Raw genomic sequence first — 18,756 nt, 5'->3', positions numbered from 1 at the left:
TCTGCAATTCTGTGTAGTCTATGTCAAAGTGTAGAAGCAAATTACAGCAGGGATAAAAACCACATCTCCCAAAGGAACATCAACTCCATCCTGACAGTCAACGGTGTGTTCCAAACTCTGCTCCCAAAAACGCTGGGATTTCTTCAGATGGAGAACACAGATCACGTAAGACTGAAAATACACTAGGACTGGCAGGGAAAGCTGGTAAACTTAACACAGACTTGGAAAAGTATCACAGAAGATGGAAGACTGGCAAGAACAAAAAAAAAAAAAAAAAAATTGTTCTTAACCCAAATCTCTGAAATTTAAATCGAGAGTAAATTCCCAGGCTGCAGGTGCAGTAGTAGCAGGCTGGTGAATAGGGTTTAGAAGAGCAGCAGCAGTCATCTATGAGTACCACCCTGCAGTGCCCATCCCCTCTAACCAGTGTAAGGACTACGGGCTCAGCTGCTAAGCCTCATTCTTGCTGGCACTTACGCTTCCTGATCAAAGAGGCAGGACAATTAAAGGCGTAATTGCTTCAGATTTCTATTCAATAATAAAAAAAAAAAAAAAAAAAAAAAGACTCTCACACTGTTAAAATCTCTCATGAATATTTGAGGCTCTAAACTCAGAATTAGCAAGTAACCCTTCAACATAATGAACAGTGCTGAGAGTCTCAGTGGAAAAAGTACTTCTGAAGGACCCTTCCCTCCCTAGCCAAAGGGCATGTTTTCATTGTAGCATTAATTATGAAAAATATTTATCCGATAGATAAATGCCTGGCAGGCAGCTTTTTTCAAGAAGAAACAACGCAACTTTCAGTTCAGTTGCGCTATTGGCCATTTCATCCAACTGGGACATGGCCTAGTTTTAAAGTGTGGAAGGAGAAATTACATTCCTCGGTTGTGCTCCCAAGACTTGCTACCTACTCGCAGTACGGTTTTAAGATCAACTTAGCAGTACGGTGGAAATAACAGCAGCTATATCCCTCAAAACGGGCTGACTGGCAGAGCGAGCAGGCAGACGCTAAGCTGTGCAAGGACAAAGCAGTAGTGGGACTTCCAGCAAACAAGCTGCTCTTAGGTCAAATCCAAAATGCATCAAATGCAGCTGCATCAAATCTATCGGCAGCTGCACCCTCTGTCGCTACAGCACACGGCAGTGCCATCACAGCAAAGGCAGCCTACGGCATTTGGACCAACAGTAAGTCTCCCAGATTGACTCCTACAAACACTTTCTGGCAGCGGAGCCTGTAAGAAAAATAAAACTAAACTTACCAGAGGAGAAAACGAAGGAGGGATGGAATGATAAAGATCAAAAAACAACTGAAGGGTTGAAGAATCCAAGAATGCTGAAACAGAACAGAGTATTTTACTGAGAACAGTTCCATTTACTGCTTTCCATAGGTCTAACGCTTATCTTATGAACAATGGCATGTGTACTTGTCACATGAAGTACCACACTACAGGAAAATTTCCAAATGATTTCACATTTTTACACAATTGCCTTTCCCAGAAATAAAGTAAACGCACTGGTACTTGGTACTAAGACAAAATTACAGGAAAATATTTTAAGAATGCGATCTGTGAAACTGCCTGCAAAATGACGGGTGAGAACAGCAAGGATGTTGAGGACAGGTGCCGAGTTATTTGTTATTTATTTTTAAAAAAACCCCAGCCTTACTGTTTCTTGAATTGGCAGGTGTAAGACTGAAAGGGTAGAGGAGTAGTTTTATAGCTCAGGACAGCCGACCCAAGCGCAGGTTACATTTGCAATCACAGGAAAGGCTGGAATTTACATCTGGCATGGCACGCAAAAGTTTTATTTGTTAAGCACAGGGAGGGCTTTAGGAAGTCACCCATGCTTTCAGCTGGTATGCGGTAGATTAGCCCTCTCCCTCCAGCAAGATTACCTGATCTCCAACTGGTTGGGATCTGCACAGTGCAAAGATCATCTGAGGACTCGTCTGTCGATGTGCCAATGAAATCAAAGTTCAGGCAATTATGCGTGAGCTTCAGAAGCTGCATGAGCAGACCATGCTGGCTTTCATCATTTAGATTCAGGTTCTTCCCAGAAGCCTATAAAACACATCGTATTAAAAAAGTAAAAAGAAAAAAAAAAAAAAAAATCAAGGTGACAGCTGAGTTTGAGGCAGTAATTCAACTTTAAACAGCATGTCGCAATCATAAGGATCACATGCCACAAGCACCGATCCCAGCTATCAAGTACTTTTACAGACAGCGTGTGTATTTACATGCTTTACACAAGATGGATAAATAGACAGTGCTTTCTTTTTCACTCGGCTTGTGCTACACAGGAGAAAAGCAGCCAGGCTTGCCAGCTTGCAATTATACTGTGAGATTCTGGAGATAAGGAAGTTCTTATTAAGGTTAAACACAAGAATACATTTTCTGCCTGACAAGCACTTAGCAGCAGGGAATCTTGTTGCTCCACCTAACCCTCATATGGAAATGAGCGCATTCCCTTTCCTTGCACAGATGATCTGTATAAACCCTGCTCCAGTTACAACGCTCTGCTATGGGCAGGGAAAACGTGGACACTCTCAAGTAACATAAAGAAATCGATGGACACGAAACGCTAGGTCATTTCACTGCAGTTTAAATGCAGCACTCAGGTCTGTACTCCAGGGACAGCCTGTCTATCCTTCACATTATCGCTCTGTACTTAAAACAAAACTAGCTTCTTCCAGCTTAAGTCTATTGCAAATAACACTGTCCTGACACTGCCAAGGCCAGTGCTAGTGGTCGCTGGAACGTCTTCCTCACTCTCTCCACTGTAGCACAGACACATTCTTCTGGGGCTGCCTAAATGCCCCCTGTTTTATGGATGTGGATACAGACGCTGGAGATTGGTTTCTCGCAACCCAACCCTCCCCACTCGAAAGGATCACCTTGGAAACTTCTGCTTTACATACAGAAGCTTGAGACAGCTACCATTAGACACAAAAAAAAAAGACAGAACTTGGGTAGTAGGTGTTTAATCACAGGAAAACAAGTACATTGCACGAGACAACAAAAAACATCCCAGCCTGTCTTAAACCCCAGCATCCCAAGAAACAAAAGCAAGATGATTAGGAGTTAGGGTGGAAAACTAGCGGCTTCCTCCTTAGACAAGCTGTGTCTTTCTAGTCTCTAAGACCCCGTGGTCATGCAGCAACAGTAGTGTGGGCAGCCACTCAGCCAAAGCTACATGGACAGGGCAGCAGTAAGAGCGCAGTTCTGGGGACACCCGGTTAACAAGCTCTGGTTTATGCCTCCTGGCTGACTACCAGCACTTGCAGAATTTCCTCCAACAAGTCTGGGCAGTTATAAGGACCCTGTCCTGCCTGCGCCTCTCCAGGCGCTTCTTTTCACAAAAGTGGAGGAATCCTGTTATTTCTGAGATCTCTAATTGACCATCAAACGCCTCTGAAAGAAGCCAATGAATTTAAAAGCTACCAGAGTTGTTGTGGTCCAGGAGGATGGGTGCATGGGAAAGGATGACTAGCATAATTGTACAAGCCCTGCTTCCTTTAGAAACCAGGAGGAGAAAAAAGATCAAATTACACCCACGTACCCACCTTTATTACTGACAGAACCAAAGCTGCTCATTTTGAAATATCTTTAAAATAAAATTTCCTTTCCACTCTTTGTGCTATTTGTCAACTTTGACACTTCACTGAGCTGGAAGGATAAAAGTTAACCTAATCAAACCTCTGCTACTGCTGCTCAGTTTATTGGGGTAGACTTTCTCCTAAAGGGCTATTCTTGAAGGCACCATCAGACTCCAGATTAGCTTTTTAGAAAAGAAACCTGATACAGAATCAAGAATTTTCTTCAGGATAAAACCCAACCCTACTAGCAGGGCATTGCTGCTTTGTCGCAAAGTAAGTATTTTCAAAGCAAGTTAACTCACATGTGGTAATTAGCACAAAATAAACACCTGGGGAACACAAGACAGTCTAATATTTAAAATGGAAACCAAACATCTCTTTCCTCATGCTTTAAGACAGGAAAGTTTAACCCAAGCCTCATGGTCCAGGCACATGCATTCAATCAAGATTGTTGAAAGGAGTTATATTTCTGTATGTGTCATTCTTTTTTTTTTTTTTTTTCCTCTCCTTAATACAAACCTAAGTCAAAGCTTTGCTGAAAAACAAGTCCAGAACACAGCTTTTAGAACAAGAGCGCTCATTCCAGGAGAGTTACATCAGAGGCAACTTCAGCCCTAAGTCTGTTGCCACAACATACAGCCCCAAGAGAGATGACAACCGACGGTTTCCTTACCTGTTTCAGTAAATTGCATGACAGTGTGAAAATATCAAATAAGGATGAGTCTCGGAAGGATGAGGCTATCTTCCTGTGCTTGGTCAGTGGATGAGTAGTATCCGCCTGAGCAGAGAGAAAACCAGTGCTTAGAACTGACAGGCAGAGGTGGAATGAGAGCAGCAGAACCCGCAGGAGCCCTGTTAAGCACTGGGACATCAAGGTTTCCTTGCCCAGAGCAACGGTACACCGGCTGGGGAAAGCAGGGGGATGCACTGCCACTGCAGTACGTGCTGCTACTGCAGAACAGTGGCTCTTCCACAGATAAAATCAGAGTGCCGGCTGATGGCAGGACTTTCCACCTACAATACTTACAATGCGGTTTCACCGTAGCCCTGCCAGAAAGCAGGGTTGGGTTTACTCTCAAGTTCATTTAAATCACTTCCAAAGCAGGATCAACAGCAGTATTTTCAACAGCACTTAAGTCACTTATTTTAGAAACGTCAACACTGCTTTCTAAAGTGCTCCAAACTCCTTAGGAGTTAAATCCTACCTGAAGCCGCTGGGCAGACACATAGTCAACTACCAGCAATTATAATTCCCCTCCTGAACCTGTGCAGATAAGAAGAAAACTAGAAGGAGAGTTAACCAGTGACAGCCAGTTTGAACTTTGCTGTATCTGTTATAAACTCCAGTTCTGGATCTCTCACTGTGTCAGAGCAAAAAGCTGACAGACGATCTAAGAGGCAAATACACACATATTGCTTTATACTGGATAACAGAGTCTCCAACTGGTTCAACCAACGCGTTCTAGCACGGGCCAGCACAGGTGAACGGCAGCGCGGGTTACGTCACTTTGCAGAGTACTTTCTAGGAAGGGAAGAAAAGTGACGTGATACTACACATCTTTGCCACTTATTGGAACACAGGCTGGCAAAATTCCACTTGCCCACGATAAGTTATTTGATGGGCAGTTGGTTATCACAGTGCATCCGATATGGACCCTCACTGCAGCCCCGTGCAGAGGCACACAACTTGAATCGCCATTTCCTTTACGCTTTTGTTACTATATGCCTTTTAACCTTAAATATGCACATATCTCATCCAGTATTGGAGGAACCAGTACAGGTCAAACCACTGCAGACCTCACTTCAGTGTACTAACCTTCAGAACGACCCCACGGAGGATGCCAACATTCTTGTCTCTTATATTATAGGTGAGAAAGAGAAGCCCTGCATCACCCAGTAGTCAGTGGCAGACTAGAACTGGACTTAAATTTGTCAGGTGCTCTAACGACTGAATTATTGTTCCTCAGCTCATGCTAGTAGATTTCATGGTCTTTAAGAAAATGAGCATTATTTACTCTTTCCATGGTTATTATGAACCTCATGTATTTCTGGGCTTGTGGCAAATGAGCATTTCCTTTTTCGTCACTATGAGGTCATGTGGCTTAAATCAGTGAACTCCTACAATCCAGTGAATACTCGGTACCTCCAGGCAAGCCTGTGCAGTACTTAGAGGATGAAAACTGACACTTCAAAACAGTTACTAGCAGTCTATTTTATTTGAGCTTTTGGAACAAAGGCTTTAGTAAAAAGAGCTCTAGAAACTTCAGCTCTCATGCAATGTAGTTGGAAGTTTAAATAGTTATTAAAAAAAGCCTGAAGAGAAGCCCCAGAAGGGGGGTTTGGGTGTTTTTTTGCTACATACATGCACTTGACCCCACTCTGATGAGTGGGCATGTTGGCAGATTTATTATTTTGCAAGTAATGGCAGTTTTAGACTTTCCAAGATGAGTCACTGACTCCAGCCCTGTGCAATTGCTGGCGCAAAGCAAATTTAAGAATGAGTAGTAAACTGAGGCCAATATAATATCCAAGATATCAGGAAGAGATTTTTGATTAAAGTGTTTAACCTTGTTGCTTATTTTGGTATCAACCTGTAGAGACTCTGGAACTGGGACAGGTGACAGTTTCTGTCCCGACCACTCTCCCACCAGCAGAAGCTGCAGCCCTGCACAAAGATGCGGACACGTACTAATTTAGAGAGGTACACAGATTCGCTTTCATCCTTTGTGCAAGGAAGTGAAGGACTGGCCCTCTGCGGAGATGGAGTTAGGATTGTGCAAAAGTCTGGGCAAGGAAATGGTAACCATAACAAGGTATGGCTCAGTTCAGAGGAGAGCTATGGGTTAGGATTTACTGATCAGGCCAGGCTTGAAGAATCCAAGTGAGTTTGGGGTCTGAAATGGACACAGAAACCCTTCAGATTACAGCACAGGGCTCGGGAAGTTCAGAAGTGCTGAATTTCATCAAGCCCAGCAGAAGAAATCAGTGCTTTGCCCTGGCCAGGACAAAACCTTCTCCTCCATTTCCAGTTCTGAAAACAATCTGTGACCATCCTTCAAATCCCACTCGAGGATCTCTGTTCCATTGCCTGGATTAGTCAATATACCAGCAAAAATGAAAGGTTAGTTTCCTAAGCAAGATATAAAAATAATAAAAAAAAAAAACTTAGTTACCCCTGGTCCTCTTAGCAAAATCAGAGACATTTATACACACGACAACTCTCACGCTGCCTTAGGACAGTAGTAGCCATCAATGGTGCTACAGCAAAGTCTGCCTGACTGATTAGGAAAAAGATGCAAGTTTGGATAGCACCAAGTGAAGCCACTTGTTCCAGCTTTCAACATAAATACCGAGAGGCAGCATAACATTAGAGGCCTCTACAACCCACTGAACTAACCTGGAAGGACTTCTGCATCACCACCTTGCTGCAGCAGGCACGACTGCGTGCCATGCCAGAGCACCGTGGACTTGGTGTGTCCATCGCTTCTTCTGCCGGTCACTGGGGGCCGGGGCTGTGTAAGGGACAAGGCACTCAGCCCCAATAAACCGGCAGAATTTGAGAACTCCCTGCTGGGAACACTACGAAATTAAGTACCGAATGAAAAGGACGCTTTAAAAATCTGCGCAATTTGAGAAATCCTCTTTGTTTCATCTCCTCGGTCAATATGGCGGAGGGCATGCTCCGTTCGCTTCTTGGCACAAGAATGCTGTAAGCTGAAACCACGCAGAGGGACGGACAGCAGAAGGTGCCAGGGATGTCCTCACCCTCGGGGCTTTGCCCTCACTAGGTAGGCTCAGCTAGTTGCTTAGCATTGCTCTTTCCTTTTTCATCTCGAAAATTAAATCAAAATATGAGAGAAGATGGAAGATGCCAGTGAAACAAAACAATTCCTCAGGACAAGGTGTTTCAGCATCTTACCATAAAAGCGCATGACTGTGTAAAAATAATAAAAAAAAGAAAGAAAAACACACCCACCACACAACACCCCCCCCCCCAAAAAAAAAACAAAACCAAAAACCAAGCAAAAGCCCCCAAACAATGCACAGACACACAGCAGGACACAATATGAATGAGAAAATTGGACACTTACTTCACTGAGGAAGGCTGTAGCACTTACTTGATTAATTTCATTAGTTAGTTGGGACAGGATTGTCACTCCTATGATGCAGTGCTCTACACTATCCTGAGGAAGGAAAGGGGGACAGGGAAAGCAGTTAGCAGTGCCAGGATGTTTCCATTAAGTTTCACGGTCATTCAAAGGCCTTTCTGCTTGGAAGACTTCTAGACATGTTTGTCTAGAAATGCTTTACCTTTGTAGTGTTGCGACTGGAAAAAAGCCCGTGAGCAATACCAAGCAAGAGAATGTAAAATGTGCTTTTACAGTACTTGATGTTTAACATTGCAAAGCGTTCTAAAGAGTTTGGTAACATGAGCTAATAAAAACAGGCTCCTTTTATTTAATAATGTAATCAACATTTTTGTGTTATGCATTAACTCTGAAAAGATTTATTTAGATTTTATTTTTTTCTTAAATCAGTTTGTTTAATTGTAACAGAGGCCGTGGTAAAGCAGGCAGAAATTTCTGCAACACTAGGACGAGTATTAAAGTTGCCAGGTGAAAACTCTGGGAAATAAACTCTGCTCCCCCCCCCCCCCCCCCCCCTCCTTTTAAAACTACAGACCTTGAACACCACAAGTAGCAGCTGACCAAGTTTCTCCGAACACCCGCCCCAGAGCCCTCCTGCCAAGGACAGGCTATCTCCCCGTGAAGGCAGTCCATTCTTCACAGCCTGTTCAGCCTCTGGCTGCACTTGAGACTGCCAACAAGGGGCCAATTGTGAAATAGGTCCGTTACAGATACCTCTTCACTAGGAACGGTAATCCATTTATCAAATGATTTAAAAGAAACAACCTGTATTGTTCCTTTGCCCCAGTTTCTGTTCTGTAACTGATAAATGTTTCCTTTCCTAGCTCCACCTTGGTTAGCACCTTCTGCACAAGTCTCCAGCTTCAAAGACAGAACTCATCTGCAGTAGAGAAATTCAAGCATATTTAGGCTCGGGACCTCAGCTGGTTCTTTACTGGAGCCATCTCTTCATGACAGTCTCAGTATTTACATGATAACATCTAGACAGAAGCCACTGGAAAACCTGCAGCCTCCTGTACGCTTTAGCAGTCAGAACAGGTAACTTGAGCAAATGGGAACAGACCATCTCAAACTGAACACAGCAAGCAGATATTCACACCATTTAATTAAGTTCCTGATTAAAAAGCACACATTCCCGATGTCGTGAGCCAGGAGAGTGAAGAATCTAGCTCTAATAATTTCAGCTAAGAGCACCTGCAAACTATTTAAGATGTAGTTACCAGCCCAGAAGGAAACATGATCTTTAAATTACTTAACATCTTCTAGATCCTACTTCACTTCAGACAGCTGTAAATGCCTAAAATAATGGTAGTTAGCCTATTTTCCAAACGCCCACATTCTACCACTCCAGAATTAAAGGCTTGTACACATTACACCTCCTCTTCCACACTGGGAAGAACTTCTGGTCATTTTGATCTCTTCTATTGTCTTCCTTCAACTTTTGATTTTGAGACAAATTACAGAGCAAATAAGTCAGCATTCATAGTGTTACAGGATCTACTGATCTCTCTGGAACGAAGTTTCAGTTTGAAGACAGCTGTTGATAAAAACGCAACCTTCTACCTATACAGTCTCTTGGGTTGGAATGAAACCCTATACCATGGTGACAGCACGTACATTTATGAAACAAGTCAGGACTTCTAAAGAAAACTGTTAACAATAACGTTTGCGGAACAGGCTAGCTTTAAGCTACATTTTGTTATGATAACTCAGCCAAATATCAAATGTGACTTCCATGGCTATATCACCCTTGCAGTGAATGAAAGCAAGTCAAGCACAGCACGTATTTCCCTCGTAGACAACACCCCCACGTGTTTACCATTTTGCACTAATCAGCTTGGTGTATTTAAGCTTGAGAGCTTGAAAGAAGAATTGGGCAACTGGAACACTACGAGACTTGTCTTACCATTGAATACTAAAGGCAGCAGCTTCCAGAAATTAATCCCTGCCCCGCCAAACTTTAAATTATAAAAAAACTGCCCCGTCCTGCCAGTTGTGAGCTGCTTCGCCTTGGTAGTCACTATTCAATCAACAAACGCAGAGGTGAAAGACCGGACAGATGACACTAAGGTGCAAAACAATAACTGAAAACGCACAGACAAGGTGTGTATTCATCTTTCAAAAAATCTGACCTGTAAAAACCTTGTGACATCTGTGATCACGTTCCTGAAGACATATTCATCCTTCTGACAGTCAAACCAGCCCAACTTTGTGATCCTCGCATATAACTGGATTAGCGCTTGTGTGACAAATGTTGCCAACTTTGGCCGAGTGGCAAGGTAGTTGAGCACATAGTTCCCTGAAACACAGAGAAGAGGAGGTGTATCTGTAGACAAAATTCCGGCAGATGGAGCTGAGATGGTAACACTGATAGGAAAAAGCATCTTTTTGAAAGATGTTTAACAGGAAAAAAAAAAAATAAAAAAAAAATCAGCACAGTAGTGGGTTAGATACAAATGTTGACCTTTTACCTGTGCCTATAACATACTAAAGCTGTGGAACAGATCTGGAAAGAGGTTAGAGACCGGCGAGAGTTCCTCCCCACAAGCCTAACTTGTTTTGTATTATCAGATTAAGTCCAAGCCTCTGTAAGCACAGGGAAATAGCAAGAAAAGCTGAAAATATTTCAAGACCTTTCCTCGGGGATGATCAGCTACCGCATCATTTGTAGAAAAGAAAGCGGACTGAATGGCATTCAGACTCCTTCCTCGGAGGAAAAGAAGTATCAGCCTTTCTCCAGGAAAGAGCACTGTCACAGACTGACTGCTCCCTTAGGAGATACTCTCAATGATATTTCAGAGAGCCATAAAGGATTTTCCGTTTTGAAAGCATGTCCTCAAAAGAGGCGAGCGCCATGCGTATTTTATACTCCCCCCAAAAAATGTATGAAATGCAACTCATTTATTCACAAGGCCACAGACTTGTCGTTCGCTTCCACCTGGAAAAAAATCTGTATATTTAGCTTTGAACTCTGTTAGCTAATGATATAGGTGAAGGTGCCATCTAAGAGAAACTTTTCCTTGCCTTTTGGGCATCCTATACCTTAGGATAGCACAGTAGCTTGCAGAAAACCTCCCCGCCATGGATGGAAGTCCACATGACATTCACATTAGTTTGGTTAGAAAAATTAAATCTTGTACTTACGAATATCTATTCGTTGTTCCAACGGTAAAGGGTTGTTTGTGCGTGACACGAGTTTTGTAAGGCATGTAGCTGCCAATAACTGGGAGTAGGATGACTGTAAGGAAAAAACAACCAAAACATAAGAAGTTTACCGCACACCGCAGAAGATCAAGCAGCAATGCTGGATTTTAAGCTAATTGCTCTCTGGAAATTTGAGTTTAAAGCATTAATTTAATTGGCAAGTCTAAATATTCTACATGGCATTTATTCCATGTTTTTAGAGACACTAAAGTAAACCAGATACTTGAAAAAAGTGTTTAAGGAAGGAAAAGCTTTAAAGAGCAGAAGACAACAGAACCACCGCTGAAGGCAGGAGTAAAACTGCAAACACAGTCAAACTGCATGAAGTTACCTTAAATGCCATGCCTGAAAAAGACAATTAGCCCTCTGAGCCATAGGAGTATGTTACTATATATTAAGAAGCACTTACAACTTCCACTTTATTACTAACTGCAGGTTAAAATTTTCTCCTTACAGAACAGCATACAGATCACTGAACTATAATCTAATTCAGGGACACAAATGATGGCATCCAACCACCTAAAACCTCTGGCTGCACCCAATTCCATAAATTACAGCCAGGGAAATGACAAGCATTTTGCATGCTAATTTCTGTAATACACAGTACAGCGGAAAGCTTAGTATCCAAGACGCAGGAAAGCTATTTATTCCAACATTCCCAAGGACAGTCGGCTATAAAATGAGACAGATCCCAGACTGAACAATAAGCCCCACAATTCTCCAGCAAGGGTCAGAGAGGCAATGGATTCCATGCAGAGAATGCAACTGGGGTTTAGGAACTCTACTTAAAAAAAAGCCAACTATTTGTCCTCAGGTAAACCAGTTACTAGTTCCCATCAGCTTCAGATCAGTTTGTTTTGAATTCACTGGACTTCAAATTTAACAAAAAGTTAAATAATTTGCTTTGCGTAAGTTTGCTAAGCCTGTTAAGTGTCACTCTTCTCCCCCTCCCTTCACCACCTCCTCCTCCTCCTGGAGGACTTACTCTTTACAAGAGGCTCTTTAATGTTTCCTATTTTTGTGAACAAGGCTCCAATCCGACAGATATGAAAACTGGATGCACATTCTGCCAAAAGTCAAGTCTTGCAAGATTATGTGGCAAAGCCATTTTAAACATTATTTGTGCCGATACAAAGTAAAGACCAAATGGCCACTTAAAAAAGAAGAAAGCTAAAAAAGTCAGGCCGGATTTACTGTTGGCATATTTTACATCCTTTCTGTAACACTAATTCTAAAGCACATGATCTAATTTTCCCTATTTCAAACTGCTGGATTATTAAGACAACACTATAGCAAGGGCAATTTTCCAAGGAAACATTCCAGAAGAAACACTGCTGGTTTTAGCCCATATGAACCCCTGCACACGCATCATTTTCTCCCCAAAGCCCATAGAGAGGGCAGTGGTTCCCACAGTCTACGAAATACCACTGCCATAATAATGTTTTCAACCTAAAGCTTGACACGTCCGGGTGGTAGCCTGCGAAGAATGCAGCCAGGCCCACAAGACATTAGAATTGACAAGCGTTTGTAGTACCCACTGCAGCAGCATAATTAGCCATTAGAGCCAATGCTTTTTTTGGCATAGGCTGCCCACAAACTGAGATACATGAGAGCGTACCGGGTATGCAATGTCAACACTGCATACCAGACCTTGGGGCTATTTCCCTTATCAATGCCCAAAATACCAAGATCCATTTTGGACAATTATATTGTTTTACATACACTCCCTCTTTCTAGAAGAAGCTGGCACTTGCTCAGGCAGTCTGGACTGTTGGTGAACTCAACCAAGGCTTTCTCTGCCTGGAGCCGTGTCGCGGTGTCTGTGGTCTCATACAGCTGCTTGCACAGGTTCTCTAGCTGGGCTAGGCTCTGCAACACAGGAAAACAAATCAATTAGAAACAAGAGATTTTCCAGTTTAGTTATTCAGCAGTTCTATTGAGGTTATATGTACATATACATACGCACACGCACATAACTTTACTGTTGGCGCAAAGGAAGGAAAACGCTCAATTCGCAGCATCTTCTTCCATCAACGAAATGAATTTAACCTACTAAATTACCTGTACAGAAATTTCACAGCTACCTCTTACACCCAACAAAGTACCACGTTGCCTCTCCACTTTCACCTTTCTGAACCTGAACTCAGGCACCCGCTCCCAGCGTCAGCACTCACCCAGCCCAAACACACCGCACCATGCAGCTGATGAGGTCTGGAAAACCTCTTACAGCTTGTCCTGTAAGGGTGACAATCCTAACCTGCCCATTTTAAACGGCGAAAAGCATTCTCACATCTAGTTTTTATGTTATACAGCGTCAAATCCCCTACAAACTTGGTTTATATTCCCTTCGCATTGCACCGTAACAGACTTCAGCATCCCAGGATGCTGGAAGGATCTCACGTTAAATCTTCTACACTACACATGCCAAAAATACCTAAAGCAGAACAGAGCAAATGAAGAATGGGATGGATGCCTTTGAGCAGTGTCTCTGTGAACGCGTTCGAAGGGAAATAAAACCACCAGGCAGATTCTGTGTGCTCAAACAACTGGAAAAATATTTGCCATAAACTGTGATCCAGGCAGATGGTTTCCCCCAGTGAAATCTTAGGTGTCCTAGTTAAAAAGTGCCTTCACAGATGGATATAAATACTCCCTCAGGTTCTTACTGCTAGACTAATAAGCAGGTATTTTCTACTGCTTTAGGGCTACATTCTAGGTTTCCAGGGGTAAATCATTACAAACATACCATAACTTTTGTGCTTTGACTTCTGCGTTTGTAAAAACGGTACCGTCAGTCACCTAATTTATATTTGTAGAAGAGATTGTTATGCAAAAGCTGAGTTACAGGGTCAGCCGACGGATTCACGCACCACATCAGCACACAGCTGAATGCTTTCTTATACACAAGCGCAGCAATTCCATGCCAAAAGCACACAGAAGTTTTTGATGCTTTGTTAGTTTTTGATGCTTTGTTGCCGAGATGATCATCAGATAAGACAGTGTTATAAGAAGGACAGAGGGACCCTCTCCAAAAATTCTCTTACCTTGTACCATATTCCAGAGCTCCAATTTATCTTATTTTTAAAAACAACAACCTAACGGATGATGTTGCCCTGACAGCTTTGCTACATTAGAGAAATTAGAGAACTTCACTAAGAGCCAGTCAGCAGTTCAACATACTGTTTTGGTTTAGAGAAAGCCAAAACCCAAAGACTTAATCTCTACACAGAAAATCCTTAAAAACCTAGAATGACTATAAACCTTTATTAACTATTATAAACCATATTCACTCCAGTTGAGCATTTATCAGCAGCTGTCGTTTCTCATCATAAATCCACTTTCAGTTATTTAAAAGCAGTTGGCAAAGTCTACACACAGGAAGGTGCCCGGTTATGTGTATCATCCTCAGCCCAAGGACAAAACACCAGTTCCTCCAAAATCCTTACAACCATTTATCAATTTGAAAAGCTACCACGACCCTTCAGTCCACACACGTATGATGGACCGAACCCTTGGGAAATGGCTCAGCCCAACTCCACAGCGATGAATTGCAGCCCACAGAACGGTTAGAGTTGGAAGGGACCTTAAAGACCATCTAGATCCACCCCTGCCCTGGGGAGGGCCACCTCCCCCCAGCCCAGGTTGCTCCCAGCCCCGTCCAACCCGGCCTTGAACCCCTCCAGGGATGGGGCAGCCACAGCTTCTCGAGGCACCCTGCGCCGGGGGCTCACCGCCCCCACTGCAAAGGATTTCTTCCTGATAGCTCATCTCAATCTCCCCTCTTTCAGTGTAAAACTGTTCCCCCTCATCCTATCCCTACATGTCCTTGTAAAAAGTCCGTCCCCATCTTTCCTGGAGCCCCTTTAGGCACTGGAAGGGGCTCTGAGGTCTCCCCGGAGCCTTCTCTTCTCCAGGCTGACCCCCCCACCTCTCCCAGCCTGTCCTCCCAGCAGAGGGGCTCCAGCCCTCAGAGCATTTTCGTGACCTCCTCTGGACTCATGGTCCCACACCAAACTGATGATCACTGATCCGGAGAAAGTAGTTTACAGTTTAGGAAAATATCTATTTTTAAGAGTTTTACAGCACCCTGCATTAATTCTTCAAGAAGTTCAGGAATAGGGTTTCCCTAGAGTCGGCTTTCTTCACGCCTCTGCGAAACGCTAATTCCCTGCGACTGTTTGGGACCCGGCAGCAATAACCACGGCTCCTTTTGTGCGACACTCGCCGTGACAAAACACCCTTGTTTGTGCACAGTGCGTGATCTGTGCCAGCCTTCTTGCAGATCACAGTTAGTTAACTCCCTCGGAGCCAGAGGAGACACAGCCTCCGGGACTCAAAACAACTCCAAAAAGCCAACGGCACCAACCAAATAGCCCCAACCGAATAGGCCGTCTGCTGCCCAAGAGATACAGCACACAAGGCACCATTAAGCGTCCCATTAATGACACTGTGGTCATTAAAGCACAGTTTTCCTGTGGAAAAAAAAAAATAAAAATCACACAGATGGTCCAAATTATCCAGGAGTGTGAACCCAGCAACTCAACGGGGAATAAAAGTGCACTCTACTCAGATTAAGCCAAACATCCACACGAGGTTTTAAACATATTTTTAATATTACGTCTCTTATTGCACAGTGTCAACTGTCACAAGTGTCCCTGTCCAGACAATCCTCAAGTTAAAGTTCACTCAATACCTTTTCCTCATGCTATCCCCAGATACACAGCTGCAGAGGGGGCTGTGGGATGGAGAGTATTTTAGGGCACAAGGAGAGGTACCAAAGCCTGCGAGGGCAACTCAGAGGGAAAGCTGATATCCAAACTTGAAATAATGGATGAAAACTCGCAAGTTTGTGAATCGTCATTTTAGTTTTATAATTTGATGTGCTCAAGTATACGAAAACACATTCACAATAAACTACAATCCGACCAAATTTCTTTGATGAAAAACCCTTACACGTAATTTTTAGGGCTGTCTCACCAATAAATTTCTTTTCTCCCCTTGTGCCCTTACTCAATTATCTGTCACACAAACAGACAGGGTGGTTGAGCTGCCGTGATACTGAATTCCCGGTTTACAACACTAAGTTTTCACCACGTTTTAATGTTGCCACGATGAGGGCAGCGGAGTTGCCCTCCTCTCTGCCGATGGGGTAGAAATCAGGCTAGCCTTACTCCAGCACCCAGCTTCCAAAGCCGAAGATGTTTGGGCGTTAGGGGTTGCAATTAGGTGGGGATTATTTCACTACGGAGACGAAGCAATACCTACTCTTTCACGCAAGATAAAAATACCATATAGTATAACGATTATGCAGGGCAAGAGCTCTGCAGAGTCTAGATAAGGACTAAGGCATGAGACAGCAGAGTGTTTGAAACGGGGAGACACTCTGCCATCCCGCTAGCGCTGCAGGCGCGGGCTGCGTTACAGGATGGAAAGGTACGCGGCCGGTGAAGGAAAATAGTATTAAAAGCACAATTACAACTAAGTAAAACTTGTGTTCATCGCTCCTTTGAGAATGGGTGGCTCCAAAAACTCTTTGTAAAAAGAAGAAACCAGTCCTTTGCACCTAGGGAAGGCAAGGAGGTGTCGATGAGGGCTCGGGGTTCAACGGGGACTCTGGGGCTGTGGGACAGCAGTCGGGATGGCAATTTAGGAGAACTGCTGAGTCACGGGAGACCGTCCCAAGTGTCCAACACCTCCTCCCTCGTCGGTTCCCAGCCTTCCAAATCGCTCTTATCTGCTCCTCGCATGACGGCACTGAAATCCCAGGATTTTTCTACAGTTGCACATACCATATTCTATTAACGCACAGTAGTGCGCCCAAGGGACTTTATGCAGTAGCAAAAAAAACCACCAAAATCCCACATGGTCCAATTTCTCTCATACACCGCACTACAAAAGCTAAATGACAACCTGAAACACCAGTCATCTCCGGGCTTGGAGTATGTGTCTTAAATGCATACTGAAAAGCCTGAACTGACACTGAAATTTTCACATAACCACCTCTCAACTCCAAGCTCCGCACAGACAACGATCATTTCACTTTTCCTCCCACGTGCACACACATTTTTTCCCCTCCAAAGCCAAGACACAACCAAAGCCTACGCTTTTCCCTCCAATAAAGTGTAGCAATTAACGCCCATGAATGGAAATCTGCATCCTATCTCCGTGTTCTTCTAAGTCCGGCTTCCAGATGTGATGTCTCATTATGTCACTATCTACAAGCCTTAGACTATTTTTTATTGTGGACAGAAGTTGAATAAGTTTGTGTCCCTAGGGGAAAAAAAAACAACAACCCCAAAATAGCCTCATATTTCTGATCCAGCTCCCCAAACTGAAGTTCAGCCCGGCACTGCAAAGCATCGGAGGATAACGCAACACACACTACCACCGACTCCAACGCCATTGTTTTGTATACAGTAGAAGTGTTTTTCAACAAGGGAAAGTATATTTATCAGAAACCAGCGAACTTGACAAATGATTAGCAAAACTTCCACTCCCGCTTTCCCCAACAGCAACAAGCTCGGAGGGAGGTTCTGCTGCAGACCAATGTCCTACAGACAGTGGGGGGCTCCTTTCCCCCAGAGCCCTGCATGCAGTGAAGCTCTTTCCACTGTGGGCTGCACAGTCCTGACCAGGAACTGCCAATCCATCAACCTCACATGAACCTTGCATCATGTTATTGCTCATTTTTTTAACAACATCAAACACTGAGAAGAAATGAGTTTTCCTCCATGTATGGCACCCCCTTTGTATGATGCTGGCCTCAGATGTTTGTCCACTGAGAGCAGCTGTGAAGCTCAAAATGTGGAAAGAAACCCCAACCTATCAATCTCATCTATACTACAAGCTACAAATAAAACTCGCTACTGTTCAGCATTTTCCCCATGGTGAAGATAAACAATGTGTGATCATCTTTAAAATGATAAATACTACAAGGAAAGTAACAGCTACCTAAAAGGAGTCCCCGGGGGATGGCTGTGGAATTGATCCTATATTACACGGTTGCTTAAGCAACGCTCTTTACATCCAAGGGCTGCAATAAGCTCTAGGCAGGTTTAGTTCAATAGAGTTTGACTTCGCCACGCTGACAGTTCCCATTTCAGAAAATTGAGGAAACGCACGCTGTGCTCGGTGCACTCAAGATGGCAGAGCCAGAAAGTAAGCAGGAGCCTGCACAGCCAGCCCCGACCGATCAGGGGGAGCGGGCGAGCAATAACCCCACAGATTCAGGCATCTAAAATGGAGTATTTGGCTTAACAAGCTCAGTCCAAACTTTGCTACTGCCTGGTGGTTCTTATCCTGAAGGATGTGCGTCGCTGTAAATCCTCCAGGCACACATTGTTTCCAAGACATTTCTTCCTCCCGCCTTATGGTTACTGACTCCCTGAGCCAGAGATCCTGCAACATGTTTAATACAGTTATTTTTGTCCCAAGCACATTCATCCATTTTAATATCCCCCAACCGATTCCCCCATATGTTATAATCAAAGTCAGACTCCACAAGCGCCGGGCAACCGCAGGGCAGGCAATGAGATGTTTATGTCCTTGCTCACTGGGAGCATGCAGCAGGCTGCAGAAGAGTTACCTGTGTACCTCCAGGACGTGACATCTCGGAGGTGGGAAGAGACCATCATCTATTTTTCCTTTCCCTCAAACATTTTACATCCAAGGAATATCGATTTCTATATTTGCCCCATAAAGATGCCCATCCCTCACACACACGCTGTTGAAGCAAGTAATGGGAGCTGCAGCACACGCTCCTCTAACGCAGCGCCCCAAGCCCTGCCTTCAGCCCTATGCTGGCACCGG

The 18,756-nt window shown here is 43.8% G+C and overlaps 1 protein-coding gene across 2 annotated transcripts in view; it reads right to left on the bottom strand.

The window, feature by feature from the left end:
• Positions 1–18,756, bottom strand: part of XPO7 (exportin 7) — a 50,522-nt gene that overhangs the window by 20,088 nt on the left and 11,678 nt on the right. Inside the window, exons 2-8 of one of the 2 annotated variants that reach the window (XM_082495669.1) lie at positions 12,670–12,816; positions 10,888–10,981; positions 9,876–10,042; positions 7,687–7,779; positions 4,269–4,373; positions 1,895–2,060; positions 1,260–1,333 (exon numbers count right to left, since the gene is read on the bottom strand). In XM_082495669.1, the coding sequence (XP_082351795.1) occupies positions 1,260–1,333; positions 1,895–2,060; positions 4,269–4,373; positions 7,687–7,779; positions 9,876–10,042; positions 10,888–10,981; positions 12,670–12,816 (846 nt within the window). The remainder of the gene's footprint in view (positions 1–1,259; positions 1,334–1,894; positions 2,061–4,268; positions 4,374–7,686; positions 7,780–9,875; positions 10,043–10,887; positions 10,982–12,669; positions 12,817–18,756) is intronic. The other variant, XM_082495670.1, reaches the window with a different exon arrangement.

This window comes from Vanellus vanellus (assembly GCF_965231255.1).
Source record: "Vanellus vanellus genome assembly, chromosome: 26".
In the NCBI taxonomy this organism is placed as follows: Eukaryota; Metazoa; Chordata; class Aves; order Charadriiformes; family Charadriidae; genus Vanellus; species Vanellus vanellus.
This window is presented reverse-complemented; position numbering and strand designations above follow the sequence as displayed.